The 24,119-nt window shown below is 39.6% G+C and overlaps 3 protein-coding genes across 3 annotated transcripts; 2 read left to right on the plus strand and 1 right to left on the minus strand.

The window, feature by feature from the left end:
* Nucleotides 1-884: 884 nt before the first annotated feature.
* Nucleotides 885-7,237, plus strand: LOC135643388 (universal stress protein A-like protein). Its single transcript, XM_065160263.1, has 4 exons — nucleotides 885-1,138; nucleotides 1,329-1,420; nucleotides 4,222-4,340; nucleotides 6,780-7,237. The coding sequence occupies exons 1-4, from the start codon at nucleotides 943-945 to the stop codon at nucleotides 6,856-6,858; spliced, it is 486 nt and encodes a 161-aa protein (XP_065016335.1). The 5' UTR covers nucleotides 885-942; the 3' UTR covers nucleotides 6,859-7,237.
* A 4,511-nt stretch (nucleotides 7,238-11,748) lies between these two features.
* LOC135672344 (adenylate isopentenyltransferase-like) lies at nucleotides 11,749-13,404 on the minus strand. The gene has a single exon (XM_065180803.1). The coding sequence runs from the start codon at nucleotides 13,016-13,018 to the stop codon at nucleotides 11,879-11,881; it is 1,140 nt and encodes a 379-aa protein (XP_065036875.1). The 5' UTR covers nucleotides 13,019-13,404; the 3' UTR covers nucleotides 11,749-11,878.
* Nucleotides 13,405-22,781: 9,377 nt separating this feature from the next.
* Nucleotides 22,782-24,119, plus strand: LOC135643394 (LOB domain-containing protein 40-like). Its single transcript, XM_065160274.1, has 2 exons — nucleotides 22,782-23,107; nucleotides 23,194-24,119. The coding sequence occupies exons 1-2, from the start codon at nucleotides 22,918-22,920 to the stop codon at nucleotides 23,859-23,861; spliced, it is 858 nt and encodes a 285-aa protein (XP_065016346.1). The 5' UTR covers nucleotides 22,782-22,917; the 3' UTR covers nucleotides 23,862-24,119.

The following is a 24,119-nucleotide window of genomic DNA, read 5'->3' on the forward strand; positions in this document are numbered from 1 at the left end:
ACTCTTTTGTTTTTCTTGCAGCACTTGTCGGGGCAGAGGAGGATAAGAGCTTTAATCACATCTATCCACTGAAATTAATGCTATAAAAGATCCTCCTGTCCACGGGCAACTTTTACTCAAATTAAATATTTTTAAACATGGTGGTAAGAAGTTAAATTTAAATTAACAAAATATGAAATATTTTTATTCTTTGCCATTGTAACGGTAGAAGTTAATAAGCTGACCAAGTGATTGAAGGTACAAGTCTTAAAGGGCAATTTTCCTATAAAATACTCATATTTTGAGTTATTTCTCAAAAGTATTTTTTTTGTTTTTTAAAATAATACCTCAAATTCAAAAAATATCCAAAATAATTTTATTTATCACTAATTTTTAACTACTAGAGTATTTTTATTTAGCTCGTTTATAGTATGTTTTAATAATGTTTACAGTATTTTTATTGATGTATTGAAAATATTGTAAACATTATTGAAAAATGCTATAGGTGATATCATATCATTTTTTAATTATTATTCTTATAGGTCATTTTAATATTACATTTTAAGCTTATAATTAGTTTGATTAAGGTTAAGACTCTTTTTAGAACATTTATAATATTTTTAAGTAGGTTTTGTAGTGTTTTTGTTGTGATGGTCAAAATACTATATTAGGTTAAAAATATAGATTTGAGAAATATCTAAAATATATTTTTTCTAATATATATATATATATATATATATATATATATATATATATATATATATATATATATATATAGATAAGACCAGATTTGAAAAGTATTAAGTACGAACTCACTAATTTGCCTTGAGAAACGTGGCCAGGAAACTTCCAACGCCTCTGTTTCACGAGCCGTGTATATATATACTCCGTGCCGTAGTCCGTCATCCAACCTATCATTCTTCTTAGTCTGACATTGCTTGGGAAGAAAGGAATAGCATAGCGATGGCTGAAGGCGGAGCAGAAGGCAAGGCGAAGAGGGTAATGGTGGCCATCGACGAGAGCGAATCCAGCCACTATGCCCTCGAATGGGTCCTCTCCAACCTCCGCAGCTCCCTTTCCTCATCACCTCTCGTCGTCTTCACGGTTCAGCCCTACCCCGAGATCAGCTACTTGAACGCCGCCTCCTTCGGCGCTCCTCGTATGTCCATCCAAGCTCGATGGGTCCTCCCTTCAACTAATTGATTAGTTTCGAAAATATTTTATCTTGGGAGAGGACTGGATCTCTAGCGGTCACAATGTTCTGTCTCTCGATCGTTGCATGTTCGAGGAAACTATCCTGATGTGTTCTAGTTGTGATTTTTCTTTCTCTTATTTCCTTTTCCCCTCAGCTATGGAGTTGATCCAGACGGTGCAACAACACCAGAAAGAGCTTGCACTTTCTCTGCTTGAGAAGGCGAAGGAGATCTGCATCCAGCATGGGGTGAGTCACATACTTTCTTCTCTATTTTTGTTCTTCCCTCTTTTTTAACTTGACTGTATGTTTGCATTAGAATGAAGCGTGCTTCCTCTTTACATATGTTGATTATCTAATTGATGGCCGTTTAATTGATCTTTGATGCTCGTGAGCTTTCTTCCAATTCTAGTCTGTTAATCATGGTTACAAATAAAACAATTTCAATTGTGACTGGTTGCCTGTTGTTATTTTGCGAATTGGAGACTTATTATTATGTCGATGAAAGATCTGGTAACTGACAAGTGAATCATTTTTAGGTTTCAAAAATCTTAAATTGGGATTTATATTTCTATTTTTTGGTGCCTTAGCTTTTTAAAGGCTTTGATGCATGTCTTTGCATAAAGCACATAGTTTGTTGTCCCAAAAAAAAATCCAGCCCTGGCACAAATGACACAACAGCTCAATTCTTGTAGTAACATGAGACTTGACTAACTCATTGGCATAATAACAAAATATAATTGGTCAGTTGACAAACTAATGAATCATTGGCTTTAATTTTATGTCATCGACTTCCATTTTGCATCTTGTGAATTTTCCAGTTGTAGTTACTGGCTAGAGATGGAAGGTATCATATGCAAGAGTGTTTTGACACAGTTTGACCAAGCTGGTACGTCAAATATAACAAAATTTATTTTAGCTCAATATGAGAAAGAAGAATGTTGCATACAGTGTTTTTAAAAGCTTTAGACACCAAGGTCTCAAAACACCCTAGGTGCTAGGCACTTGCCTAAGCGCCCACACGAGTGAAGTGAGACACTCTAAAATATTAAAATATAAAAAAAAAAAAAATACGATTGATAAATATGATTCTAAAAATAAAAATATGACATTAAATTGAAATTTAGTACCAAGTCACTTTGTCAATCTTCTAATAATTAAAATGTCAAAAGATTCAAAACAATAACGTTTTACATCAAATTCTATCGTCAGTATCATCATCATCCTTTAGATAATTGTATTTCCAACCAAGATCCTTTCTTCTAAATTATTTTGAACACTTGTCATTATTCCTAAACCCTAATAATAGTTTTAAATAGGGATTTATTATATTTCTAAATAACGATTAATAGTGCTAAATAGAGATTGGTAGTTCTAAATAGGAATTAGTTCTAAATAGGGTTAATAGTTCTAAGGATTAATATCAGTTTTAAAGGATTATTAGGGTTAATAGTTCTAACAATGCATAGTAGTGAGAAGATGAGTCATTGACGGTGGAAGGTGGGGAAGGGGAGGAACCTTTAGTCAACGATAGTGGTGACGGAGAAAGTTGCAGACAACAGCGGAGAAAGCTATGGATGGCGACGTCGGGGGAAAAGGAAGCTGTGAATGGTGACATTGGGGGCAGAGGAAGCTTCAGATATGTCAGTCAGTGGTGGAGAAAGCTGCAAACCAATCCCTTAGCGACAGAGTGAGCTGCACATGAAAGTAACGGCAGCAAGGGGAACTATGCACGAGAGCTGCAGCAGCGAGAGTTTCAGACCTGTTCGTCGACGGCGGAGAGAGCTGCACACGGAGGCAGTGGTGGCGGAGTAGAGGTGCGTCAGGGGCGGCGATAGTAGTTAGAGTCTTACTGTGGCATGGGTTTTACTGTGCATGTGTGGGTCGCACAAGGAGAGGGGTTTGTTTACTGTGCTTAGTTGGTTTGAACCAACGCCTAGTTCAGTTGAACCAGTTGATAATCTGGTTCACATTCAATCGGGCACTCGCCCGAGGTGCCTGACACCTGGGCTGAGGCAAGCGCCCAGACAACACTTCATTGAAACGTGTCACTCGAGCACTGTGCGAGGCACTCGGGCCTCGTCTCGCCTCGCTTGAGTGCCTAGGCAAGCGGCTGGGCACCTTTTAACAACTTTGGCTGCATGCTTAGGACAATTGCTCGAATGATGGTGTATTACTTTATTCCTTGTTGAGGAACTCTATCAAGAGTTCATCAAAGCAGTTTGAGCCCAATGAGATTGTGTAAAAATCTGCGCTTGCTTGTGTGTGAGCATTATCAAGGAAGATAGTAATTATCGTTCTGTTTCAGCAGAATAACATGTGTCGTTTGAAAAATCATGTGAACAAAGTTACAATCTGCATAATATCCATAGTGTTGAAATTTGTCACTGTTCTCGATGTAAAGTCCCCTATTGATCAATCATAAGAGAATGTTCCTTAAAAGTTAAACATATATAAATTGATCATTTACTTTACTGCTAAAAAGCTATTGAGGACCAACCAATAAAATGCTTTGCTATAAGAGTTTGCTGGAGTAGTTTCTTAGTATGATGGCATTAATAGTTATCTCATCAAATGATCATCATCGTTGATGTGATCTTGGTGCATTATTATCTTTTTGTGTTGTATCAACAGCATGCTTTCAGAATTCTTTGTGGTTAAATGATGGTCTCTTTGATGTAATCCATTCCTGTTAGATGATAGGCTATAAAGTGATTAGCAGATACAAAGGTCCAGTTGCTTATATGTGCCATATCAGTATTTTATATTCTCTAGCTTGCTATATTTGAAGTCCTATATACCACATATCAGCTAAATTTGCATTTATTGTTTATACTAACTGTCTCACATCCTCTAGGCCAATACCAAATTATATTTTGCAGTCCATAAAGACTTTGTTGTTAATGCTGATATATTATTAAATTGTCAACATCTTTCACCGCACAAATTATAAAAGATTGTCCTATCACCTATGTGTGCATGCAGTCATGCTTGAATACTGTTGATATATTCTTGGAGCATGTTTTAATAATTTTCATTTTGCATCTTAGGTAGTTGCAGAAACAATCTCTGAGGTAGGAGATCCAAAAGAAGCCATATGTGAAGCAGTTGAAAAGTTGAAAATTGACTTGCTTATTGTGGGAAGCCATGGTAAAGGAGCCATACAGAGGTATGCATTTTATTTCTATGTGCATATCTTCTCTCTTTTGGTGTCTAAGATTTGTAGCATGCTTTAATTCATAATCAATATGGATTTATGGACTTTTGTATCTCCTCTTCAAATGATACAAGTCCATTGCAGTATATGTTCTCTCATTTAAGGGAGTAACAATAAGGTCTTAGGTCATGCATGTGACAAAGTGCTTTAGGTACTAAATATATTTAGAACATGAGAACCAATCTATTCTTAGAAACTAGAAAAATGTAGGAGTAAAACAGAAGAAACGTTGGTTCCTAGATTCAATGAAAGCTGGTCTAGAATAACTGTCAACTACATGTGTTCATTATAAGGTGGAACTAATAGAATTCCGAATCATGCTCTGCTACTTTGCGCTCACTTTTGTTGATCGAGCTGCAATGATACAAGTTAGTTGGTATTTCTCTCTTCTGCATGCCCATACTCTCCCTTTATGCTCGTCTTTGTATTCTTTAGCCTTTGAATTGTCTAATGCCTATCAACAACATTATCTGAAAATCCAGAATGTATTTTATCAACTGAGATTTAAGATTCTTCATCAATTTGCATAACGATCCTAATTGTTAAAGTTCTTAAAGCTGTGACTATTTACATTCAAGATTAAGATAGCGGTGACAAGCTTCAAAATACTCATTTTGAATTTTCATCTATGTGGTATAGACCTTCATCTAACAACAATATGAGCAGAAGGTCATAGATCCCAGCTATTTGTGGTTGGTTTTATGGCTCTTTTCTTCCCCTCAGGCTTCCAGTTGCACATCTTGAATTTTTCGTCTCTATAGTGTGAGCTTCATCTAAGAACAAGAAAAAAGACAGCCATATTTCCTAGCTATTTGGGTTCGGTTTTATTGCTCTTTTTCTGCAAAGGGCTTCAGGGTCCACATCATGAATTTTCATCTTTATAAATGCATATACAGTGCACGAGGCTCCCGCCAATATGAGATCTCGGGAGGGTCAATGTACGTAGTTTTAGCTTTAAATATTTAAAGAGACTGTTTTTGTGATTCAAATCCTTATAGTGCGACTTTAATCTAGGAACAACAAGAAGCAAAAGTCATAGATCCCAGGTATTTGGGGGTCAGTTATTTGGCACTTTTCCTGCTGTCGTGTTCTTTTGAGGCAATATCATTGGTCAAACTGAGAGCCAACAAATCTTCTGATGGCGACTTTAGGTCTTGTATTGACTCTCCTTTCACCATTTATTCGAGTTGATGTGTTTACTATCCAGTGCATTCGTTGTTCTCTTCTTTATATGTCAAAACCAAAATGATTTTTTTTTATCCTTGATTAAAGTCACCCCTTATAGTCTAACCTTTGTCTCTGGATGATAATATATCATACTATTGTTAGTGGCCATACACTATGTGGTCTGATTAGGCTTGATAAGTGCAAGGCAATTTAAGTGAGATTGAGATTGGGGTAGTTCTCCAATTTTACTTTAGAGCTCATTGTTAATAATTCCAACGTAGCAGTGCTACCCCTTAGTTGATCTGAATGGGTAAGTCTAATAATATGGGGACTATACATGTCTCAGCATTGTCTTCATATTTAAGACCAGTAAGGTCCAAATGATGTGTCTTATTGGTTTGAACTGGTTCAACGTGATTGTTGACCACCACCAGAAAAGAGGAATACAAATTCTTTGGTGTATAAACAGGATCTATTATCTTTAAATCATATCACGGAATCAGTAGTCCATCAAGAATTGCTTGTTTGTGGCAGGCTACTTGTGATGTTTGCATGAGATTTCTTGTTCAATGGACCAAATGCACCACCTTGTAAGGGAAGACAGCATTGACACATTCATCGATATCACAAGTAAAGCATTGTTTGCAGGATATGCCACCTCTGAAGTATGAATAACATGAATCATAGATAGCTAGTGCTCGGGAGTTTGCATGTGTACTGAGTTGTGAGCTCGAAAAAAAATCTGCAACTATGACCAAAGAAGGCATTATCCAAGATTATACCATCTCTACTATCACAGGGAAAGAGCTTGCCTTTGCCGTCCTTGGACACGGTCTTACTTCTTATTTGAGATTAGTTATTACCAGGTTGCAAGAGCATGTGGAGACTCGTCTACTCTAGAAAGTTGCCCCTTTGTGATATTCCTATATGATCATTAAGTGAACATGCTTGTTATCTACGCAAAATCCAAAACCGAAGGCTAAATAATCCCAAACAGTTATGTTCATGTAACGAGCCATATCAATAGTCGATCATTTTGCTGCTGCTTCTTAAAAGGAATTCTTTTCAGATACAAGCCTATATATGAACTATGGAGTAGTGTTATGGAGACTGTTGCATATGCTTTTCACTTGCATATATATCTCCAGGTGTAGATTATGCATAAAATCATCATCTTGATGTCTTCATCATTTATCCACTAATTGTGTCTATTGATTGCAACAGGGTTTTCCTGGGGAGCATCAGCAATTACTGTGTGCATAATGCCAAGTGCCCTGTCCTCGTCGTGAAGAAGTCTGTATGAAAATTGATTCATCGAAACAGAAATAAATGTTGATGGTGTTATGTGACAGACTACACTGATATTTCATCAGGCAGTGGAATATAGTAAATTAAGCCAGCCTTGTAAAGATTGTATGCATATCAAGACAGAACACGATTTGTTCGATGTTTATGCTCTGCGGCAATTGGACAGCCGGAAGAAGTAATTAAAATAAATCGGGCAAGCATGTAATCTTTTGTTTATGGAGGCATGATATTTGATCAGCCACTTGAAGCAATTATTATTATGTTAATACTTTCAAGCAGCTTTAAAGCCCAATAAATATATCCGAATTGGGGGCTCTAAAGTCGATTGATGAGTTCATGTTGTTTTGTTTTGGAATCCAACTATTGTTGTGATGCGGCTTTGTGTTTATGTGGAACTTTTTTCTTTTCTTTTTCATTTTGTTAAAACCACACACACACACACACACACACACACACACATATATATATATATATATATATATATATATATATATATATATATATATATATATATATATATATATATATATATATATATATATATATATATATATATATATATATATATATGAGATGAGATGAGATTGCAAGTGGAAGAAGTGAGTAGATAAATTGGCTGTACCTCCAATCAGAACAAATGGGATAATTAATGTACAATAGTAACAATACCCATCTGATTAACCCATTAAAATAGTGATTGAATTGCGCAAGAGGACGAGTCGACCGACACGGCATCACGAAGAGAGCAGATCGAACTCGGGTAAGTCTCGAGTCGACCCAACGAGTTCTCAAAACGTCTAAAGATGTTGGCATCTCGTTGCATGGAGTGAGGCGAGCTCAGTGTGTTTCTTCCTCATACGTCCCGGTCGTGTTTCCTGTTGTTGGATCGTCATTTAGTGTGGTGGAGTGTAAGCTCCAAACCCACAATTGCATGGTGTGAACTGATAGCATATGGGTCGACAGTGCTTTAACAGTGGTGAGATTGACGGCATCGATAAGGAGGGATTGATAGTGATACAGCGAGAGAGAGAGAGAGAGAGAGAGAGCTCTCAGTCCAAATCCAAGTCCATGGTTTCCAGGTTGGGTTCCTGGTTTCTCGTCGCGGTTGCTTGTTTCGTATCGGTGCCAGCTCTTAGTGGCTCTCTTGGATTATGTTCGACGAGTTTATCTTTGCTTCTGAATGCGATTAATATTTTTTATTTTTTTTTCTTTCCTCTCTTTGACATTCGATGATATATATTTCTTCCACTTGTTAGTATTTTAGTCGATAATAACAATTTGGTTGGTAGAGGCTTTGATATCGAAACAATCTACATTGATATTTCTTGGAGATGACTTCGTATTGATACGAGTCTCGTGTATTGAACTGAACGTATTTTATTTTTAGCTAATATTTTAAGTTATTAAATTGAATATATTATTAATTTTTTAATTGAAATCAAAGTAAATATGAAAAAAAAAATTGAGTAAAAGAACTTTCGACTTTAATTTGATTCTCAAATTTATGTTGAAAAATAAAAATATATCTAATTGTTTCATTTTCGATCCGTCGGCAACTTATTGCTTTAGTGTCGTCGTTGTCAATCAAATATGAATAGTTACTTTCATGTGATTTATATTTTGATATATTTTGATATGAATAAGTAATTAATCTATCTTCGATTGGAACTCATTCCACATCTTAAAAAAAAAAGAAAATCAATTTGAAACATAAATTTTTTTTTTTATGTTTACTAAGTCGAATAAGTCGAATCAAATCTAACCGAACATCTCGAGTCGATGTGCTTTTCAATTTATACATTTACTAAATTCTTTGTAAGTCATGACCTCGAATAATTGGTGCCATTTTGATTGCTTTCGCAAGTAAGAAAAGGGAGCACCGATAGATATATTAAGAACGATAAAGATCAAGAGGGGATTTGCCATGGATTCTTGGATATAAAAATTGACCTACCATGATTAATTTTCTATGATGTTCACCATCCACGTGGTGTTAAAAATGAAGAACAACATGATCAATAGAGATCGAAGACGGAGTCTTGGACTCAAATTTAATGAAATTGGTACGAGGGAATTCCAAACTAAAGATTTTGGAACGAAAAAGAAATCACTGAGAGAGCAATTTGGACTTTTAGAAAGAACACAAAGACGAATCTTCTAGTGCAATAGGGTGCCATTAATTATGTAAATATGCTTCCAAAACCACATGATATGTACGTTGAGTTGGAGTGAAGACTAAATCCCCATTTCGATGTCCAATACTTTTCTAGTGGAGCCATCCAACAACAAATAATGGTGATTTGGCGTTAGGTGAGGATAGGAATGGGTTGGGTGGAGAGTCGTTTGTACGTAGAAATGGAATGCTACCAACATATTAATTTCCTTTAGCAAATAAATAATAATACGTGGTGAAAGCAAAATAAATCTAAAGTAATTTGTAAATGCATATATTGTTGATATAGGAAAAATAAAAGAATAAAGAGTCATGATAGAGGTCAATGTGACGAATACCATTATAACTTACGAAGCACTCGTTCGACATATCATCATCCAACGCGATGTATATCGTCATGACTCAACTTGATCAACTTGTCATCGGTAACTCTACTAAGCTCGACGTATACCATGCATAGCTATACGTAGCTCAGAGGACACCATTATAAGTTGGATCAACTTAGGTTGAACCTTCTCCAAGTCAGCTTGATGGGTGCCGTCATAGTCGAGCTTGAGTTGGATTGGCTGCCACACCATTAAAACTAGACAACCATAATGTATTCCACGACTAAGATTTCGAGAACCTCATCTTACAAATAGATAAGGCTGGACAATCTCTTCCTCTCTCACGCAAGCGATAGAGATTCTCGATGCTCGTCTCGGGCATCGCTTTGGATTTGCTCGACTCTATTGCATCTCACTTAATAGGATCCACCTCAGCTTAACAGTGTCACCCAAACTCAATCGAGTGGCATTTACTATAGATAAGAAAGGTACCAAATTGGCTGTGATCCTCCACATCTGACTTGGTCAATCACCAACGAAAAACACATTTGAATCATCAACTTCAAATAAAGGATCATCAAAAACACTACTCTATACATCTCTATCTAATGTACAGTTGTGAATGATAGTGATGGCGAGGTCGAGGACAATATCCATAAGGTTCATGCTCATTTCATTTTCCTTGGAATTAAGATGGATCTAAAATAATCTAAACTCGATCTGAAGGATCAATCCGACACAAACGAGTCCACTTGGATTCCAATCACTTGTCACAATGGATGAATCTCATCATACAATAAAAATCCTGGTCCAGTGGATAAGACTTCCCTTGACAACGACACAAAAAGAATCTCATACTCATGACTTTGCTCTATTATTATTGCATATAAGCTATTATTATTATTATTATTTAAATATTATTAACATCATTTTTGTTATTGCATATAAGCTATTAATACACGTCAGGGAACTAACGTAGTTTTTTATCGTAAAGTAGGTGTTGTAATGGTACGACATGCAAAAACTATCATCAACGCTCAAATATGAATAATAGTCGACTATATTAGCATGTGAAGAACATAGTTTGTCTTTTTAAAGAGGCTTAGCTATTATGAAGTAGATAAGTCTTTTATGAGATCATTTACATAAAGTTATCCAAATTATTACCGAGTGGATAGTCTTACGAACTACGTTATGGGCTGACATTTGAGGTTCACACAATATCAACACCGATTTAGTGTCAGAACTTGTCGATGCCCAAATGTCTGTGTCTTTTCCTCTGTATCAATAAATAGGTTTCTTCGTCTTATTAGACTACATTAAAAGGCGTTCTTGCACGGATACAAATATGCGATCTATCAATACAAAATAGTATGCTAACGATCAGCATGTCTGAATAGTGTAAAGTTGTTGATACGTGTCTGATTCGATCGATGGAGACGACGACGACTTGTACTGAGTCCAACAGGTTCGAGTGATGCCATGACGGAGAGAACGATCTCCACCCTCGCATGGCGCGGTGGAATGCGGTGATGCCGATCACAGGGACGTCCTTTTGCCACGTACCCAGGAGTTCATGTCCATCGTCGACGTCGCCGTCTCTATTCACGTCGCATCACTAGCCATCGGCGAGGGAGGGGAAGAACGATGGATGGGAACTTCATCGAACACCTCGACGACGGGACCTCCCAATCATTCACGTGCCTTCTCCTCCTCCTCCTCCTCCTCGTAATCGCAAGCGCCAGACCTCGCCTTCGGCCCCTGCTCTGTAGCTTCTCGCATCATCCTATGGAGGACGCAGCTAAAGGATCTGTTATTCCAATCTGTCCTTGGTTGCATGGGACTGTCGATGATGATGCTTCTGCCGCTGCCATTCCAGCTCTGGAGATCAGCTACGAGCCACGCATCCCTCTCTCTCTCTCTCTCTCTCTCTCTCTCTAACAGCTGTGTAGATCAGTTGTGGATGTTCTGTAGGAATGAGACGTTGGCTCGCAGCTTCCCACTGTCAGCTATATGGAGATTGAGCATTGCATGCAAAGAAACAGAGGATGAAAGCTTCGAAGCATTTCTGATTGGCTTTCGATGTGGAGTTTGGATGATCCTGGCACTCAGAAGCAGAGGAGTGAGTTGTGAATTAGGAAGAAATCAAGAATGTGGAGTATTCCCCAATGCCCACACGTCCTTGAGCAGGGTGGGGTTTGGGTTGCTCTTCACCCCACTGCTCTTCTCTGCTCTGCTCTGAACCCTCAACCCCCTCAATGGTATCTCTCTCTCTCTCTCTCTCTCTCATGAGTCACAAAAAAATAATAATGAAAAAGAAAAAGTACAGAAAATATAAATGCAAATAAAAATCACAGCTTCTATTTCCATTATATTGTTCTTTACTTTCATTTTGTTCTTTTTACCTATTACAAACAAAAAGGGAAAAAGAAAATAAAGCAGAGACAGGAGGGAGGGAGGGAGGGAGGGAGGTGAACGTGTAAAAAGAAGCACCGGGACCGGGTGACCAGAAGCTCTCAAATATAAAGCAGAGGAGAAGGTATGATGTGGTGATGGTGGTGGTGATGCGCCTCGACGTCTCCATTCAGGAACCGCTCCACCGCGACGGCGCTGGGGCCCGCCACGTGCTTCTCCCACGCGGCCTCTGCCTCCGCCGCCGCCGCCGCCGCTGTCCCGGATAGCCGCGCCAACACGGTCGGGGTGGCGTCCAGCCTCAGCAGTGGCCACCCCAACTCCACCAGCTGCTCGATCTTCCGAGCCTGTTGCTCCGCCAGTCGCCTCGTGTTGGCCTTGATGGCCACCACCGCTGCCTCGTATGCCGCCTCCGTCCCCCGCCCCTCGCCCAGGAAGTATTCCCGGAATTCGGACACCCCGATCGCCTTGTCCAGCCCTGGGTGCCTCGACTTACCCGCCTGCGCCTCTGCCTCCTCCGCGAAGTACCGCCCCAGCTCCTCCACCATCCCCGCCGCAACCATCTCCTCCACCCGCCGATCGAGCTGCTCCGCCAGCGCCGCCGCGTCCACGTCCACCCACAGGAAGCAGCACCGGTACCGCAGCGCCCCCGCCTCCTTCCTCGTCGTCCGCCGCGGCCACCCCGCCGTGAACGGGCTCTGCCGCGGGTCGTACCTGCCCGCCATGGCGGCGTGTATGAAGGAGTTGGACCCGCCAGCCACCACCGGAATCCGTCCTCGGCCAGCGATCCCAGCAATGGCGCGCGCCGCCATATCCCGGAACCCAGCCGGGTCGAGCTCGCCCGCCGCCGGGTCTAGCTCCCCCAGCAAATGGTGCGGCACGCCGCAGCGCTCCCCGAGCGGCATCTTGTTGGTGGTGATGTCGAGGCCCCGATACACCTGAATCTTATCGGAGTTCACCACCTCGCCGTCGAACACCGTGGCCAGCTCGACGGACAGCTTCGACTTCCCCGTTCCGGTGGCGCCCATGACGACCACCACGCTCTCCTTCCACGCATCACCATTGCCCTCGACGCAATAATGCTCAGGAAGCACTCCCCTGCGACACATGTTCAGATGGTGCTGGCGGCTCTGCTGCGGCACCGCTGCGACAGTGGCCGACGTGAGACCGCAAGGCGCAGACGCCGGCCGAAGAAGGCAAGGAAGAAGAGCTGCGCTGGCCCCGCTGTGGACTAGAATTCTCATAAAGGCCAGCAAGCAAGCACTTGGCGAAGGCCACCTATTTGTGTGTCGATGGAGCTCAAGAAATGGGTGGAGGGGGAGAAGAGTGGCATGCCACAGTTTCAGGTGCGTTGTTCGCCTTCAGGGTTGACACACAAAAGGAAAGGCAAGGCTGGGAAATAGAAATGGCAACCGAGTTGGGTATCCTCTCAAATCATCCATGCTGTTTCACGCTGTTGCAGCTTCTCTCTCTCCCTCTCCCTCTCCCTCTCCTCATCCTCTCCGTTTTGGCTCACAGGGTGGGAGGGGATGCCCTTTTTATTTGGCATGGTATTAGTCATCCTTGTTATTTTAATCCAATTAATCATTGCCATTAACCATGCCAGACACTCCAAGATAAATATTTGTGTTCTGTATCCCCATAAACATACTTGGATTCATTCATTCATTCATTCCATTCCATTCCATAAAACTCAAAATCCCAAGCAGTGCAGGTACAAGGAAGAACATACCCAAAGAATAGTTTAATGACGTGGGGAGGGAGAAGACACCTCCATGCCCAGTTTGGGGCACACACATGCTAATGCAGGGCCTAAATTTACGCTCCTCATCATGGTGTTGAGCACTCCAGCAAAAAGGCTTTTTGAGTTGAGCATGCACAAATCATGAATATGGTTTGTGCTTTGTTTTAGCTACCTACAATTTTATACTGCTACGTAAAAAAACATATTTTCATTTCTTTTATTTCAGAAAATAATAATAATTGTATTAATAAATAGAAGGTGCCAAACCAAAAATACTACGAAAAGAAACTTTTAATAGATCTAGACGACTAATATATACAAAGATTTTCTTTCTAAAATATATGACGAAAAGAGTTACGGTCACTTAGCATTATAATTGTTATAACTCGTAATACGTTGAATCATAGATAATTTTTTTCTTAATTTCTTTATCATGAGATATGATCCAATACCATTTATTAAGTTTATAATATTAAATTCATTCTTTTCTCGCTTTCGACTTTCGATATGATACTAAATTAGATAGTAAAAGATAATTTAATGCATAGGATTCCGAAAAGATCAATGTAAATGACTTGAGGCATACAAATAATGAGATTATCTATAATTATCCAATTTATAAATAAATAATCGTATTATAGTATCCAAATTTCTCTTTTTAAATACCAAGAAAACTAGCTGTTATAAAAAACTTAATATATTTAAATATCGATCTTAAAAAACTCATATATCTAAAAGTTAATGACCTCAATAAGATTTGAATTATCAATTTTTATTGTTATCATCATTGTATTGGAAAGATCAAAACTATGTATGTGTACGAGATAGAATGTAGTTTAGATTCTTGGCATTTATCGAGGTTGGTGACTTAAGTCGGGCCGTGGATGCATCCATGAGGGTTGCATGCAGTAGTGGCCTTCACATCACATGGTTCCATGCATCTTTTCATTGAGTCTGAGCATTGGATTGTCCCTTTTTTCTTTTCAGGAGCTGATGATACGTGAATGACCCCATCGAGACACTGATGCATGCATGAGTGTCTCGGATCTCCTTGCGCAAATGCAATTAACCTTAACCCCCATGAGAATGTGACCCTTGACATTAATTGCAGTCTCTTTCTTTCGAGATGGTGCCATCTCTCTCTTTCTCTCTCTAATTTACCCAAAGCACCGACGACTACCTTTTCCAAATCAAAATAGATACGTTTGATGGGGAAATCTAAACCATTACTTTTAGAATTGGAATTAAAAATTTTCTTTTAATACAACTTATTTGGTTTAAATAATTAATGCCAATTCCCGAATTATTTCTATATTTATTTATTTATTTATTTCACTTAAGATGTGCCACACCTCAAATTTAAATCACTAAAAATATTCTTCACTAATTTTAACTTAAATATAATTAAAATAATCTTAGATAAAATCCAAGTCTAACAAGCTGTCCCATCACATCTTATGTATCATGTTATATGTCTTGCATAGAACTCATATGGTGTAGATAACATCAGGCAATAATATATGTAATTAGAATACAAAATCTTAATTAAAAATAATATATATATATATATATATATATATATATATATATTTTGCCTTTCATTCACTCAAATAAGCAAAGCAACTAATGACTTTCGATTTTTCTCTATTAAAATTCTTGAGCAATATTTACTTATAATAGATACCATAATATATATATATATATAAAGAAGAAATAAAATAAGAATAATTTCAAGAAATATAAATTAAGATGGGATAAGTCGTTGTGTTTCAAGATAGTCAACTCAGAGTTTTAGCTAGATTGGTAGACTTTTGTATACTTTTCCTACAAAACACCAAGATGCCAGTAAAAAGTGAAAAAGGATAGCAGTAGGTAAGACAAGACACTTGTGATGTGTCTTGCAGATTCATGGCATCTATGAAGTCTCTCTACTTTCAATTTAAATTATCCAAATCCATGTTCTCCACATCCCCATCACTTCCTTCTGTTTTCATTTCTACACCTACTCTTGACCATGAAAGCTTCAAGAAATTTTTTGGCAGAATGCCAATGTTCAGAAATTACAATGTGATCAGGAGGATGTATTCAACCACAGCAACTTTGCACCATCCTTCCTATCAAAGTAGCATATCTGGTTTTAGGTGGTGGTGCAGATAATGGTAAACTAGGAAGGATAGTAGGAGAGAATAATTTCAGAAATTCGATAGAAGAAATATTCTTGTGATTCTCTACTTTCTCACATAAACTCTGGATATTTTTTTTTCTCGGTTCTCTCTGAATCTACTTTAAAAGATCTTACAAGCATCGAAAGTACCTTTATCTATATTTATAACAATAGATTATAGTTCATTAAGGACGATTCTTGCTAGTTTGAATCTAAGCCCGGAAGGAAAGGCAAAAGACATGACACAAGCTAGAGAGTCTCACTACAGTTTGCAGACCACTGGTTGTGTCTTTTTGTTGGTGAGATCCTGAGGAAACTCCAAATGATCACCTTCTTTGGTATCTAGAGACAGAAGACATTGCATCATATCCATTCCAAGGATGTGCAGACCGAAAAGGATACATTATCATTCACACCATATCTACACTGATATCTAACAGCTGCCATGATGATCCACATGCAGGCTCAGTACAAGTAACAATGTGCACGCAGTACCCACAAGCTGAACTCCCACTCTTGAAGACTGGCCTCTTCCTATCGGAAAGGTTGGCAAGTAATCAATTGCGACTTTGATGGCTGAAACATAGTACGCACAAAAAGCAGAGGTTAGTGCCAGGTTTCTTATCATAAGCACCACGGGTTCCCTTTTCTATTGCTTCTACGGACGAGGGGAGGGTCCTCCTCACTTGGGAGAGCTTAAAAGTATCATCCTTGATGCTCAACGGGGACTGAGGTGACGGGATTGAGGTCCATATAATTACACTAGTTTAGCTCACCACAAGGAGGAGTGTACCTTCTTCAGTGCATTCAAACTGGGATATGCTTCGAAGACCAGAGAGATCCAGCTGTTGTCTGATGGTCTTCGTTCACCTGTCCCCAAACAATTGGCTCGGAACAGCCAAAGTTCTCCGCACGACATTTTCCTCCTGCTTGATGTTGGAAAGCGTGTCTGTATAATATGGACAATTAATGTTCTTGTTTCATGTTCCATGAACGCTTCACCCTCTTTGGAAAACTCTTGACATGAATAGGACATCCTTCTGTTCTTCCTAAAACATGTACAACTTACTAAACTATTGCAGCACTAGTGAGGCAAAACAAAAGAGGACACCTTACTGTGCGCCTGCTTTCTCCTACCACTAAACAACCAAGCTCCGGTTGTAATCGCTACTGCCAAAGCTTAGATTAATCGCAGGTAGGAATGTGGTAATGGCATCAAGGCATTAACTTGCGATGTGTTTGGCCTCTTCTTTCATTGTTAAACTTGCATGCTGCCAGTCTCAGCTTTAGTGTACACTACTGCTGCTGCCTTTTATCCGTTCATCAGACAAGGGAACACATACCAAAAGTTATCCGCTAAGAACATTATCTTCCTCTTAGCGTGAGGATTAATGGATGATGTTATGTCGTGATAGGTAGCAGCAATTAAGAACATTAAGTGAAGGTGTGATCTAACTGCGTACATGTTGCTTTCGTCTGATAGGTGAGGCAGTCTTCCGATTGTTTATTGTACGTCTCGTCTCATCTCATCTCATCTCATCTCATGTATCGGAGACGAGTCCGGTCCGCCCTTCCGACTTGCGAAGAACATTCAAACATCTATTCTATGTTTGGTCAGACGAAAGATATTATTCATAGAAATATATTAGAGATTATTACGTGATAATTATAAAGATCAGACATACGATAAATCTAAAGAAATTTATCTAAAATAATAATAATAATAATAATAATAAAAGAATATTTCCGCAGAGATCACACCTACACCAGATGGGAGTCGTCGGCACGAGGAGGAGGCTGGAAACTTAGCCAGGAAAGAGCCGAACGATTCCATCACAACACAGTCTGTCTTTTCTTATTCTGATGTCTCGCACATGGAAACCAGCTTTAGATGGATAGCAGGTGAAAGCATCTGGCTATCTACCAAGACTCCATGTTTGACCATCACCACCGCCTGTGGAGTTTCTGTATTAGTTTAGACTAAGGAGACACCCAACTACTAATGTCAACACATCTGCAACACCGACGTGATCTAAAAACATTGTGCATTTGTACTAAGAAGTTTACTTCCTAACATCTCGGTTTCGTCGGACAGACGCTGAGAGCGAGAGATCATCCGAATTGGTTTATGAGGTTGGAGAAGACTATTAATAGAGTATGCTCATCGTGTTTGACCTCAAGCAAGCTTTATCCTGTTGAGGTGAGTTTCTTTCTCGGTTTAGACGAAGGGAAGTCCTTTGCACACCTTATTATTGTTGGGCTGACAGCCCAAAGTGGGTTCAGCCCATGGTGGACTTTATCAGCCCACAGTCCACACCTCCTCTTAATCTAACCCTAATCAATATAATGAGGTGTGGTGGCTGCGTTTTGAAGAAAATGTGACTGCGTTTTTTGGGCAGAAAAGGGGCAGCAACGTGGTGATAGCAACAAAGAGGAGAAGAAAAAGGTAGAAAAACAAGAGAAAGAAAGGGAAGAAAATAAGGACAACGTAGAGAAACTGTTCTCAATCATCTAGCAGTCTTCTCATCTCAGGTTAGATCAAATCTACAGTAGACTCTTGCTGTGATTACTTAAGGAGGTTTTAGATATCGTGGACAGTGACGTGATCCTTATATCTCAGTTATTCTATTGTGATTGTTGCTAGGGTTTAGGGCAAGAGATTGAGATTTGTGTATTCATTATTCTCATAGTGGATTATCTCTAGTTTGTCCCGTGATTTTTACCCTTCATATTAGAAGGGTTTTCCACGTATATCTTGATGTTCTATTTGATTGTGATTTCATTTAATTCCGCTGCTAATATTTGTTCATATACAAAATTATTCCGCTTTATATCTCCATCAATTATAAATATGATTATAAAGAAAACTAATCCCAAAATAATATTTTTTATCATATATAAAAAATGTTTACTTTTTAAAGCCTTAGTTTCTTTCGACAAAAATAGAAAAAAAATTAAATTGATTTGTAAAATTTGATATGATTATCCCTAATAATATTTTGATCGATAAAATAACTTTTTTTTTATAGAGGCGATTTTAATACAAGTGCTCATTTCTTATATTTACTTTTGACATTTTGATATCTCTGTATATATAATATCCCAACAAAACATACATTTGAAGGGAATTGAAATGATGATATAAAGCCTATGAAAAAGACCCAAACTGACAAAATAAAAGAGAAACTAGAGTGATAAACAAAAGAATAAAAAGAAAGTCTAACGATATGAGCAAAAACTAAAACGGACTTCAAGAGAAAACAAAATAATAAAGAACATCAAACAAAAGCTAAGGATTTTCTACCATGAAATATCAAATAGCAAATGTTATAAAAAATATCAATTAGCTTAAATAATAATTAATGATAAGATTTTAGGATCGAATTTTACCTTTATTACCTACCTACCGTTTGCCAAGGAGAAACTTACATAACAAGGGAGTTGCATGGGTTAAATTTGTGGACTAAAGAAGAGTCGAAAATTTGAAGGGTGGGCTGAGCCGAGAAGTAGAAAGGTGATATTTTGGATGTTACTACTATGTTCTTCTTTCGAGTTGTTCCCTCGATTCATTATTTAGCCTCCATTGGTTCGAGTTTAATTCGATTCAATTACTTATATAGATATAATAAATATTGAAAATATGGTTCCCACCTAATGGTGTACTATCGTATTCGAGCTATTGCTATCGTACCGAAAAGCATGTGAGATTGTTTACACACACGTCATTTGCCCTCGTGCATTACATCGAACACAAGATTAGGAAGAGGAGTTCCTCGAATTAAATGCCCACCAAAATCCAATCAGCTTTGCCTCGGACGTACGTCCGTCATTCATGTCCACCATTTCTTCTTTAGTCCTATGCATCATCAGAGTAGTCGATTAGGGGGCTAAGGATATGTCTCCCGAAACTCAAAGTGTTGGCTTCATTTGTATCCATCCATCCAAGATTATTTTTCTTCGAGGAAAGAGAAAACTATATTACTTTTTCAAAAGCCAACAAAATGACTAATTGAGGTTAAAAATGGATGTAAGATATGAAGAAATGTCATTTTTTATATTTTAGGAATCTAATTGGCTGCTTAATTAAATTCCCTCTGAGGTGGGGCAGTGAATGCGACAAAGAATTCTTGATAACACTTCCTATCTTTCGATTAGTAGATTGCTAGTTGACTATGATATAAGAATCTAACTCCAAGATTATATTTCCAAGTCTAACTTTTTTCTTTTCTGTATGTGCGAAAGTCAAATCTTTTATAGTTTTATCCTGATCTTCTTTTTATCAAAAGTTAGATGAGTATGACAAAGAAATGTATACATGTACTTAGCAAAAACTACCCCCTTGGCATTTGATTTCCGAATTCATTTATCATCATCAATACATATGATAATCTCACCACCTTTAATTCTATCCACAAAAGAGTATTCTTAAGAATCCATTTCTTTTAGTAAAAACAAAGAAAAAGAAAAAATATTTTGACATTATCCTCTATGACTACTAGTACTTCTTTGGGACCACATTGATTGATTTTCATCTTCCACATGAAAAGAAATATGATCATCGTTTTCTCCATGGTGAAGTTTAAACCCCTATTATGGTCCCTTTTTTTTATATACTTGATAAACCATAATGACAAATATATGATCACATTTTTTTTTCTCGTTTTTTCTTTTTGGTGCAATACAACTAATGGGAAAGATTCAACAACAAAGATGAATGTACACGAGGTGAGTCAAGTAACATTACGATGTGATGAGAGGAAATTAAATCTTTAAGAATATTCAGATTAAAAAATGATTTACCAAAAACCCTCAAGTTTTTTATGTATTAGGTGACACTCAATTTTTAAAGAAATGTGTTATAGAATTTCTGCAAAAACTTTGAAAAGACCCCTAAAAAGTGAGAGATCTCTCTAATGTTTTTTTTTTTCAAAATTGATTTGAAAATAATATAATTCCCTCCTTTGTGATTTTCATATTTATTTCTTGTTTTGGGCAAATTTATATTTAATTTGTCTATTATTTAGACTAAATATAAATTTTACGGCGTAAAAATATTTATGAGCTGTTTTTGCATGTGATACCTAAAGATTTTTTACAACAAAGAAATTAATCTCTCTATAACTATCATATTATTTTAAAATTACTAAAAATAATGACATGATCAATGCTTGGTTATATTACTTAACTGTACCTAATCAACATTTTAGCATAAGAACACTTCCACCACATATGACTAATATGACATCATTCTTCGGACCAATAACATCATGTTTGTTATATGTCTTCCGAATTCAATGCAATATGACTCTACCAAGATTGGGAGATGTATAAAATTATTTCGATATTAATGCGTAACTATGAGTGTAACGATCATAGAGTTTATATTATAAAATGTCACCCTTAGATTCTCAAAGATAGTTGAGCTCTTATTCAATTATCTTTAACTATTTATATTCCCGAGACTACGCTATCATAAGGGCTTTATCGGATACATCTTTGACGCATTTGAGATTCAATAGTTCTCGACATCGATAAGAGACAATCACAAAATATGATCTCATTTGGCTCAAAGTTAGCATCTATAAATTAATCAAATTTTGAAATAACAACATTGATTATATATGAGTTTAATTTTGAAATAACAACATTGATTATATATATATATATATATATATATATATATATATATATATATATATATATATATATCATTTTTAAAGATATTTTTAAAAATAATTTTTCAAAGAAATCGCTATATAGAAATACTTAAAAATTAAATATTTTTTTAAGGGTTGATGAGGGTAATAATGGCGATAAGACTCGGATTCACGTTAGCTACCCCATATGACGCCTCGCGCCTCTGTTAACCTGACAACACCTGGTCAACACGGATCGGAACGTCAATCGAGGCACATTAATATCATGTTCAGGCTCAATCCTTCACGCCACGCCAACGTCGATGTCAAACGTTACTAGGAGTACGATCCTGCTCCTTGCAAGCGGGCACATCAGGTATCGATAACTTTCACTATAAAAACCCTCGCGCTCCGAGGAAACGAAGGGGAGAACGACAAAGAAAACCCCCTGTGATTATTCACTAACTTGATCGTCGGAGGGGTCGGGCCGACCTCTCCCGACCCAACCTGTGTGCAGGTGCGAAAACGGAGGCCTCCCACTAAACGCCTAGGCGAGGAGCCCCCTCCCGGAGGAAACGATGACCCCTTTGTGATCGGCCCATTGCAGTCATTTTTTGCTGTCTCAAGGATCGTTCCAGGAAGATCCCCCACCATTCGAACCCGAACCAAGTCGCGTCGACCCCGAGGCCATAACTTAAAGTTGTTTACACTAAGAAGGGTGTTATTGAAATTTTAGAAATAATTCTTAAAAGAAATTGCTACATGTAAATACCTCAAAAGTTAATATGTTTGATTTAAAAAAATTCGTGCAGCTCATTTTCATACGAAAAAGGAGATGTTTTTGCATTTGCAGCCAAACGAACTCCTAAGAACAAACCTATTTCGTCCCCACCCAACGCGGCGGCTGAACCGGCGCATGTGATTGCTGTGCACCGAGTTCGGAGACGGGCGTCCGACGCGCACGCGCGTAAGGTGGTCGTGCGTGCGCGAGACGGCAAACTCAACCGGATAAGCACGGGAAAAAGGCGGCCTCGTTTTGTGGGCGGCAAACCGGCGTACGCACGCCCATAGCATATGCGCACCCAGAAACCAGGAGGACACCGGCGAGTCCCGCACGGCTTCCTCAATACCGGGACTGGACTCCCTTTCCCCGGGTTTCATCACCCCCGAAAAGTTCGGCATGAGCCCACGTCATCCCCCCTAAGCCAAGCCTCCGGGTGGAATCGACCGACCTCAGTTGCGTCCGCCCACTGCATGAATTAATTGCTTCATTATTTTACTGTTTATGTGCCGACACCGCCGCAATTGTCTTCGTCCCAACGTGGATTCTGTGCGCCGCGGTCTCATTTAAGTACCGCCGCGGTCTTCTAAAAGATTCCTGCAATCTATTAAAAGATCTAAGTCTTTTTTGTTCCCTGAGATTATTTAGAGTTGAAGCAAACCAAACCCGCTTTCCCACTCTTTGGAAACCGGAGGCACGTCGAAACCCACGGCTGCTTTCCTCCCACACTCTTATAAGCCCTACCCGAGTCTTCCTCCGTCCGCCACTTTCAGCCTCACCTCCCGTAGGTTAATAATAGATTACGTAGGATCGACGCCATGAGGATGAGCTGCAACGGATGCCGGGTGCTGCGCAAGGGGTGCAGCGACAACTGCAGCATCCGGCCTTGCCTGCAGTGGATCAAGAGCTGTGAGTCGCAGGCCAATGCCACCGTCTTCCTCGCCAAGTTCTACGGCCGCGCTGGCCTCTTGAACCTCATCAATGCCGGCCCTGAGCACCTCCGCCCTGGTCAGTAGATTGTTCTGCCACTGCTGGTAGGATTGATTACAAAATCGGTGCTCTGAGTGTGTATGTATTTGGATTTGTTGTTGCAGCGATATTTCGATCTCTGCTGTACGAGGCTTGCGGCCGGATCGTCAACCCGATCTACGGCTCCGTCGGGCTGCTGTGGTCCGGCAGCTGGCATCTGTGCCAGGCGGCGGTGGAGGCGGTGCTCAAGGGCGCCCCCATCGCCCAGATCCCCTCCGAGATGGCGGCCTCCACTCCGGCCCCGCCGCTCAAGGCCTGCGACATCCGCCACGTCTCCAAGGGCTCCGGCGCCGCGCGGGCCGCCGCAGAGCTCCACAAGGTCAAAACGGCCGGATCCCGGTTCAAGCGCTCCGGCGCAAAACCCGCGAAGCCAGCCGCCCCCTTGCCCGACTTCCAGCCCGCCGAGAGCCACGACTCGGCGGCAAGCCACGCGACCGAGCCCGGCCCGGCGAAGGCCGGTGCCAACGGAGAGGACGGGGAGTGCCGGGAGAACGAGAGCATGTCCTCGGCGGACACCGTGGAGGAGGAGGCGTCGCACGTGAGCCAGGGCGAGCCGGACAGCGCCGAAGAGGACGAGGTTGGTCTGGAGCTCACCCTCGGGTTCGAGCCGGTGTCGCGGCCGACACCGGCACGACGCCCGCGGTCTGGGGTGGACGGGCGGTGCGACCTCAGCGCCACGGATATGGGTGAGTGCACGGCCGACCTCGGCCTGGCTCTGCCGGCGGCACCATAAGCCAAGCCAAGCAGTGATGGATGTGAACAAAGCAGAGATGTGAGTCCTTTGAGCTCCCCTGTTTTCTTGGTTTTCCTATCCCTATTGTGCAAGAGGATGGAGGAGGCTTATAATTTGTTGTTTTCCTTTTTCCTTCTTTGGGTGGTATTTCAGATGTTAGAGGTTAGCTACTTCCATGTGTATAGAAGCTTTGGCCTGAATAGGATCCACTTTGTATACTTCGAAGAAAGAAGAGATCAAAGTTTCTACTTCTGTTTA

This window comes from Musa acuminata, chromosome BXJ1-4 (genome assembly GCF_036884655.1).
Source record: "Musa acuminata AAA Group cultivar baxijiao chromosome BXJ1-4, Cavendish_Baxijiao_AAA, whole genome shotgun sequence".
NCBI lineage: Eukaryota > Viridiplantae > Streptophyta > Magnoliopsida > Zingiberales > Musaceae > Musa > Musa acuminata.

Excerpts from the sequence above, each read along its gene's own strand:
- LOC135643388 (XM_065160263.1), top strand. The coding sequence starts at position 943 with ATGGCTGAAGGCGGAGCAGAAGGCAAGGCGAAGAGGGTAATGGTGGCC. Across the intron at positions 1,139-1,328 it reads CGCCTCCTTCGGCGCTCCTC|CTATGGAGTTGATCCAGACG; the intron begins GTATGTCCATCC and ends TTTTCCCCTCAG. Across the intron at positions 4,341-6,779 it reads GGTAAAGGAGCCATACAGAG|GGTTTTCCTGGGGAGCATCA; the intron begins GTATGCATTTTA and ends TGATTGCAACAG.
- LOC135643394 (XM_065160274.1), top strand. The coding sequence starts at position 22,918 with ATGAGGATGAGCTGCAACGGATGCCGGGTGCTGCGCAAGGGGTGCAGC. Across the intron at positions 23,108-23,193 it reads CCCTGAGCACCTCCGCCCTG|CGATATTTCGATCTCTGCTG; the intron begins GTCAGTAGATTG and ends TTGTTGTTGCAG.
- LOC135672344 (XM_065180803.1), bottom strand. The coding sequence starts at position 13,018 with ATGAGAATTCTAGTCCACAGCGGGGCCAGCGCAGCTCTTCTTCCTTGC.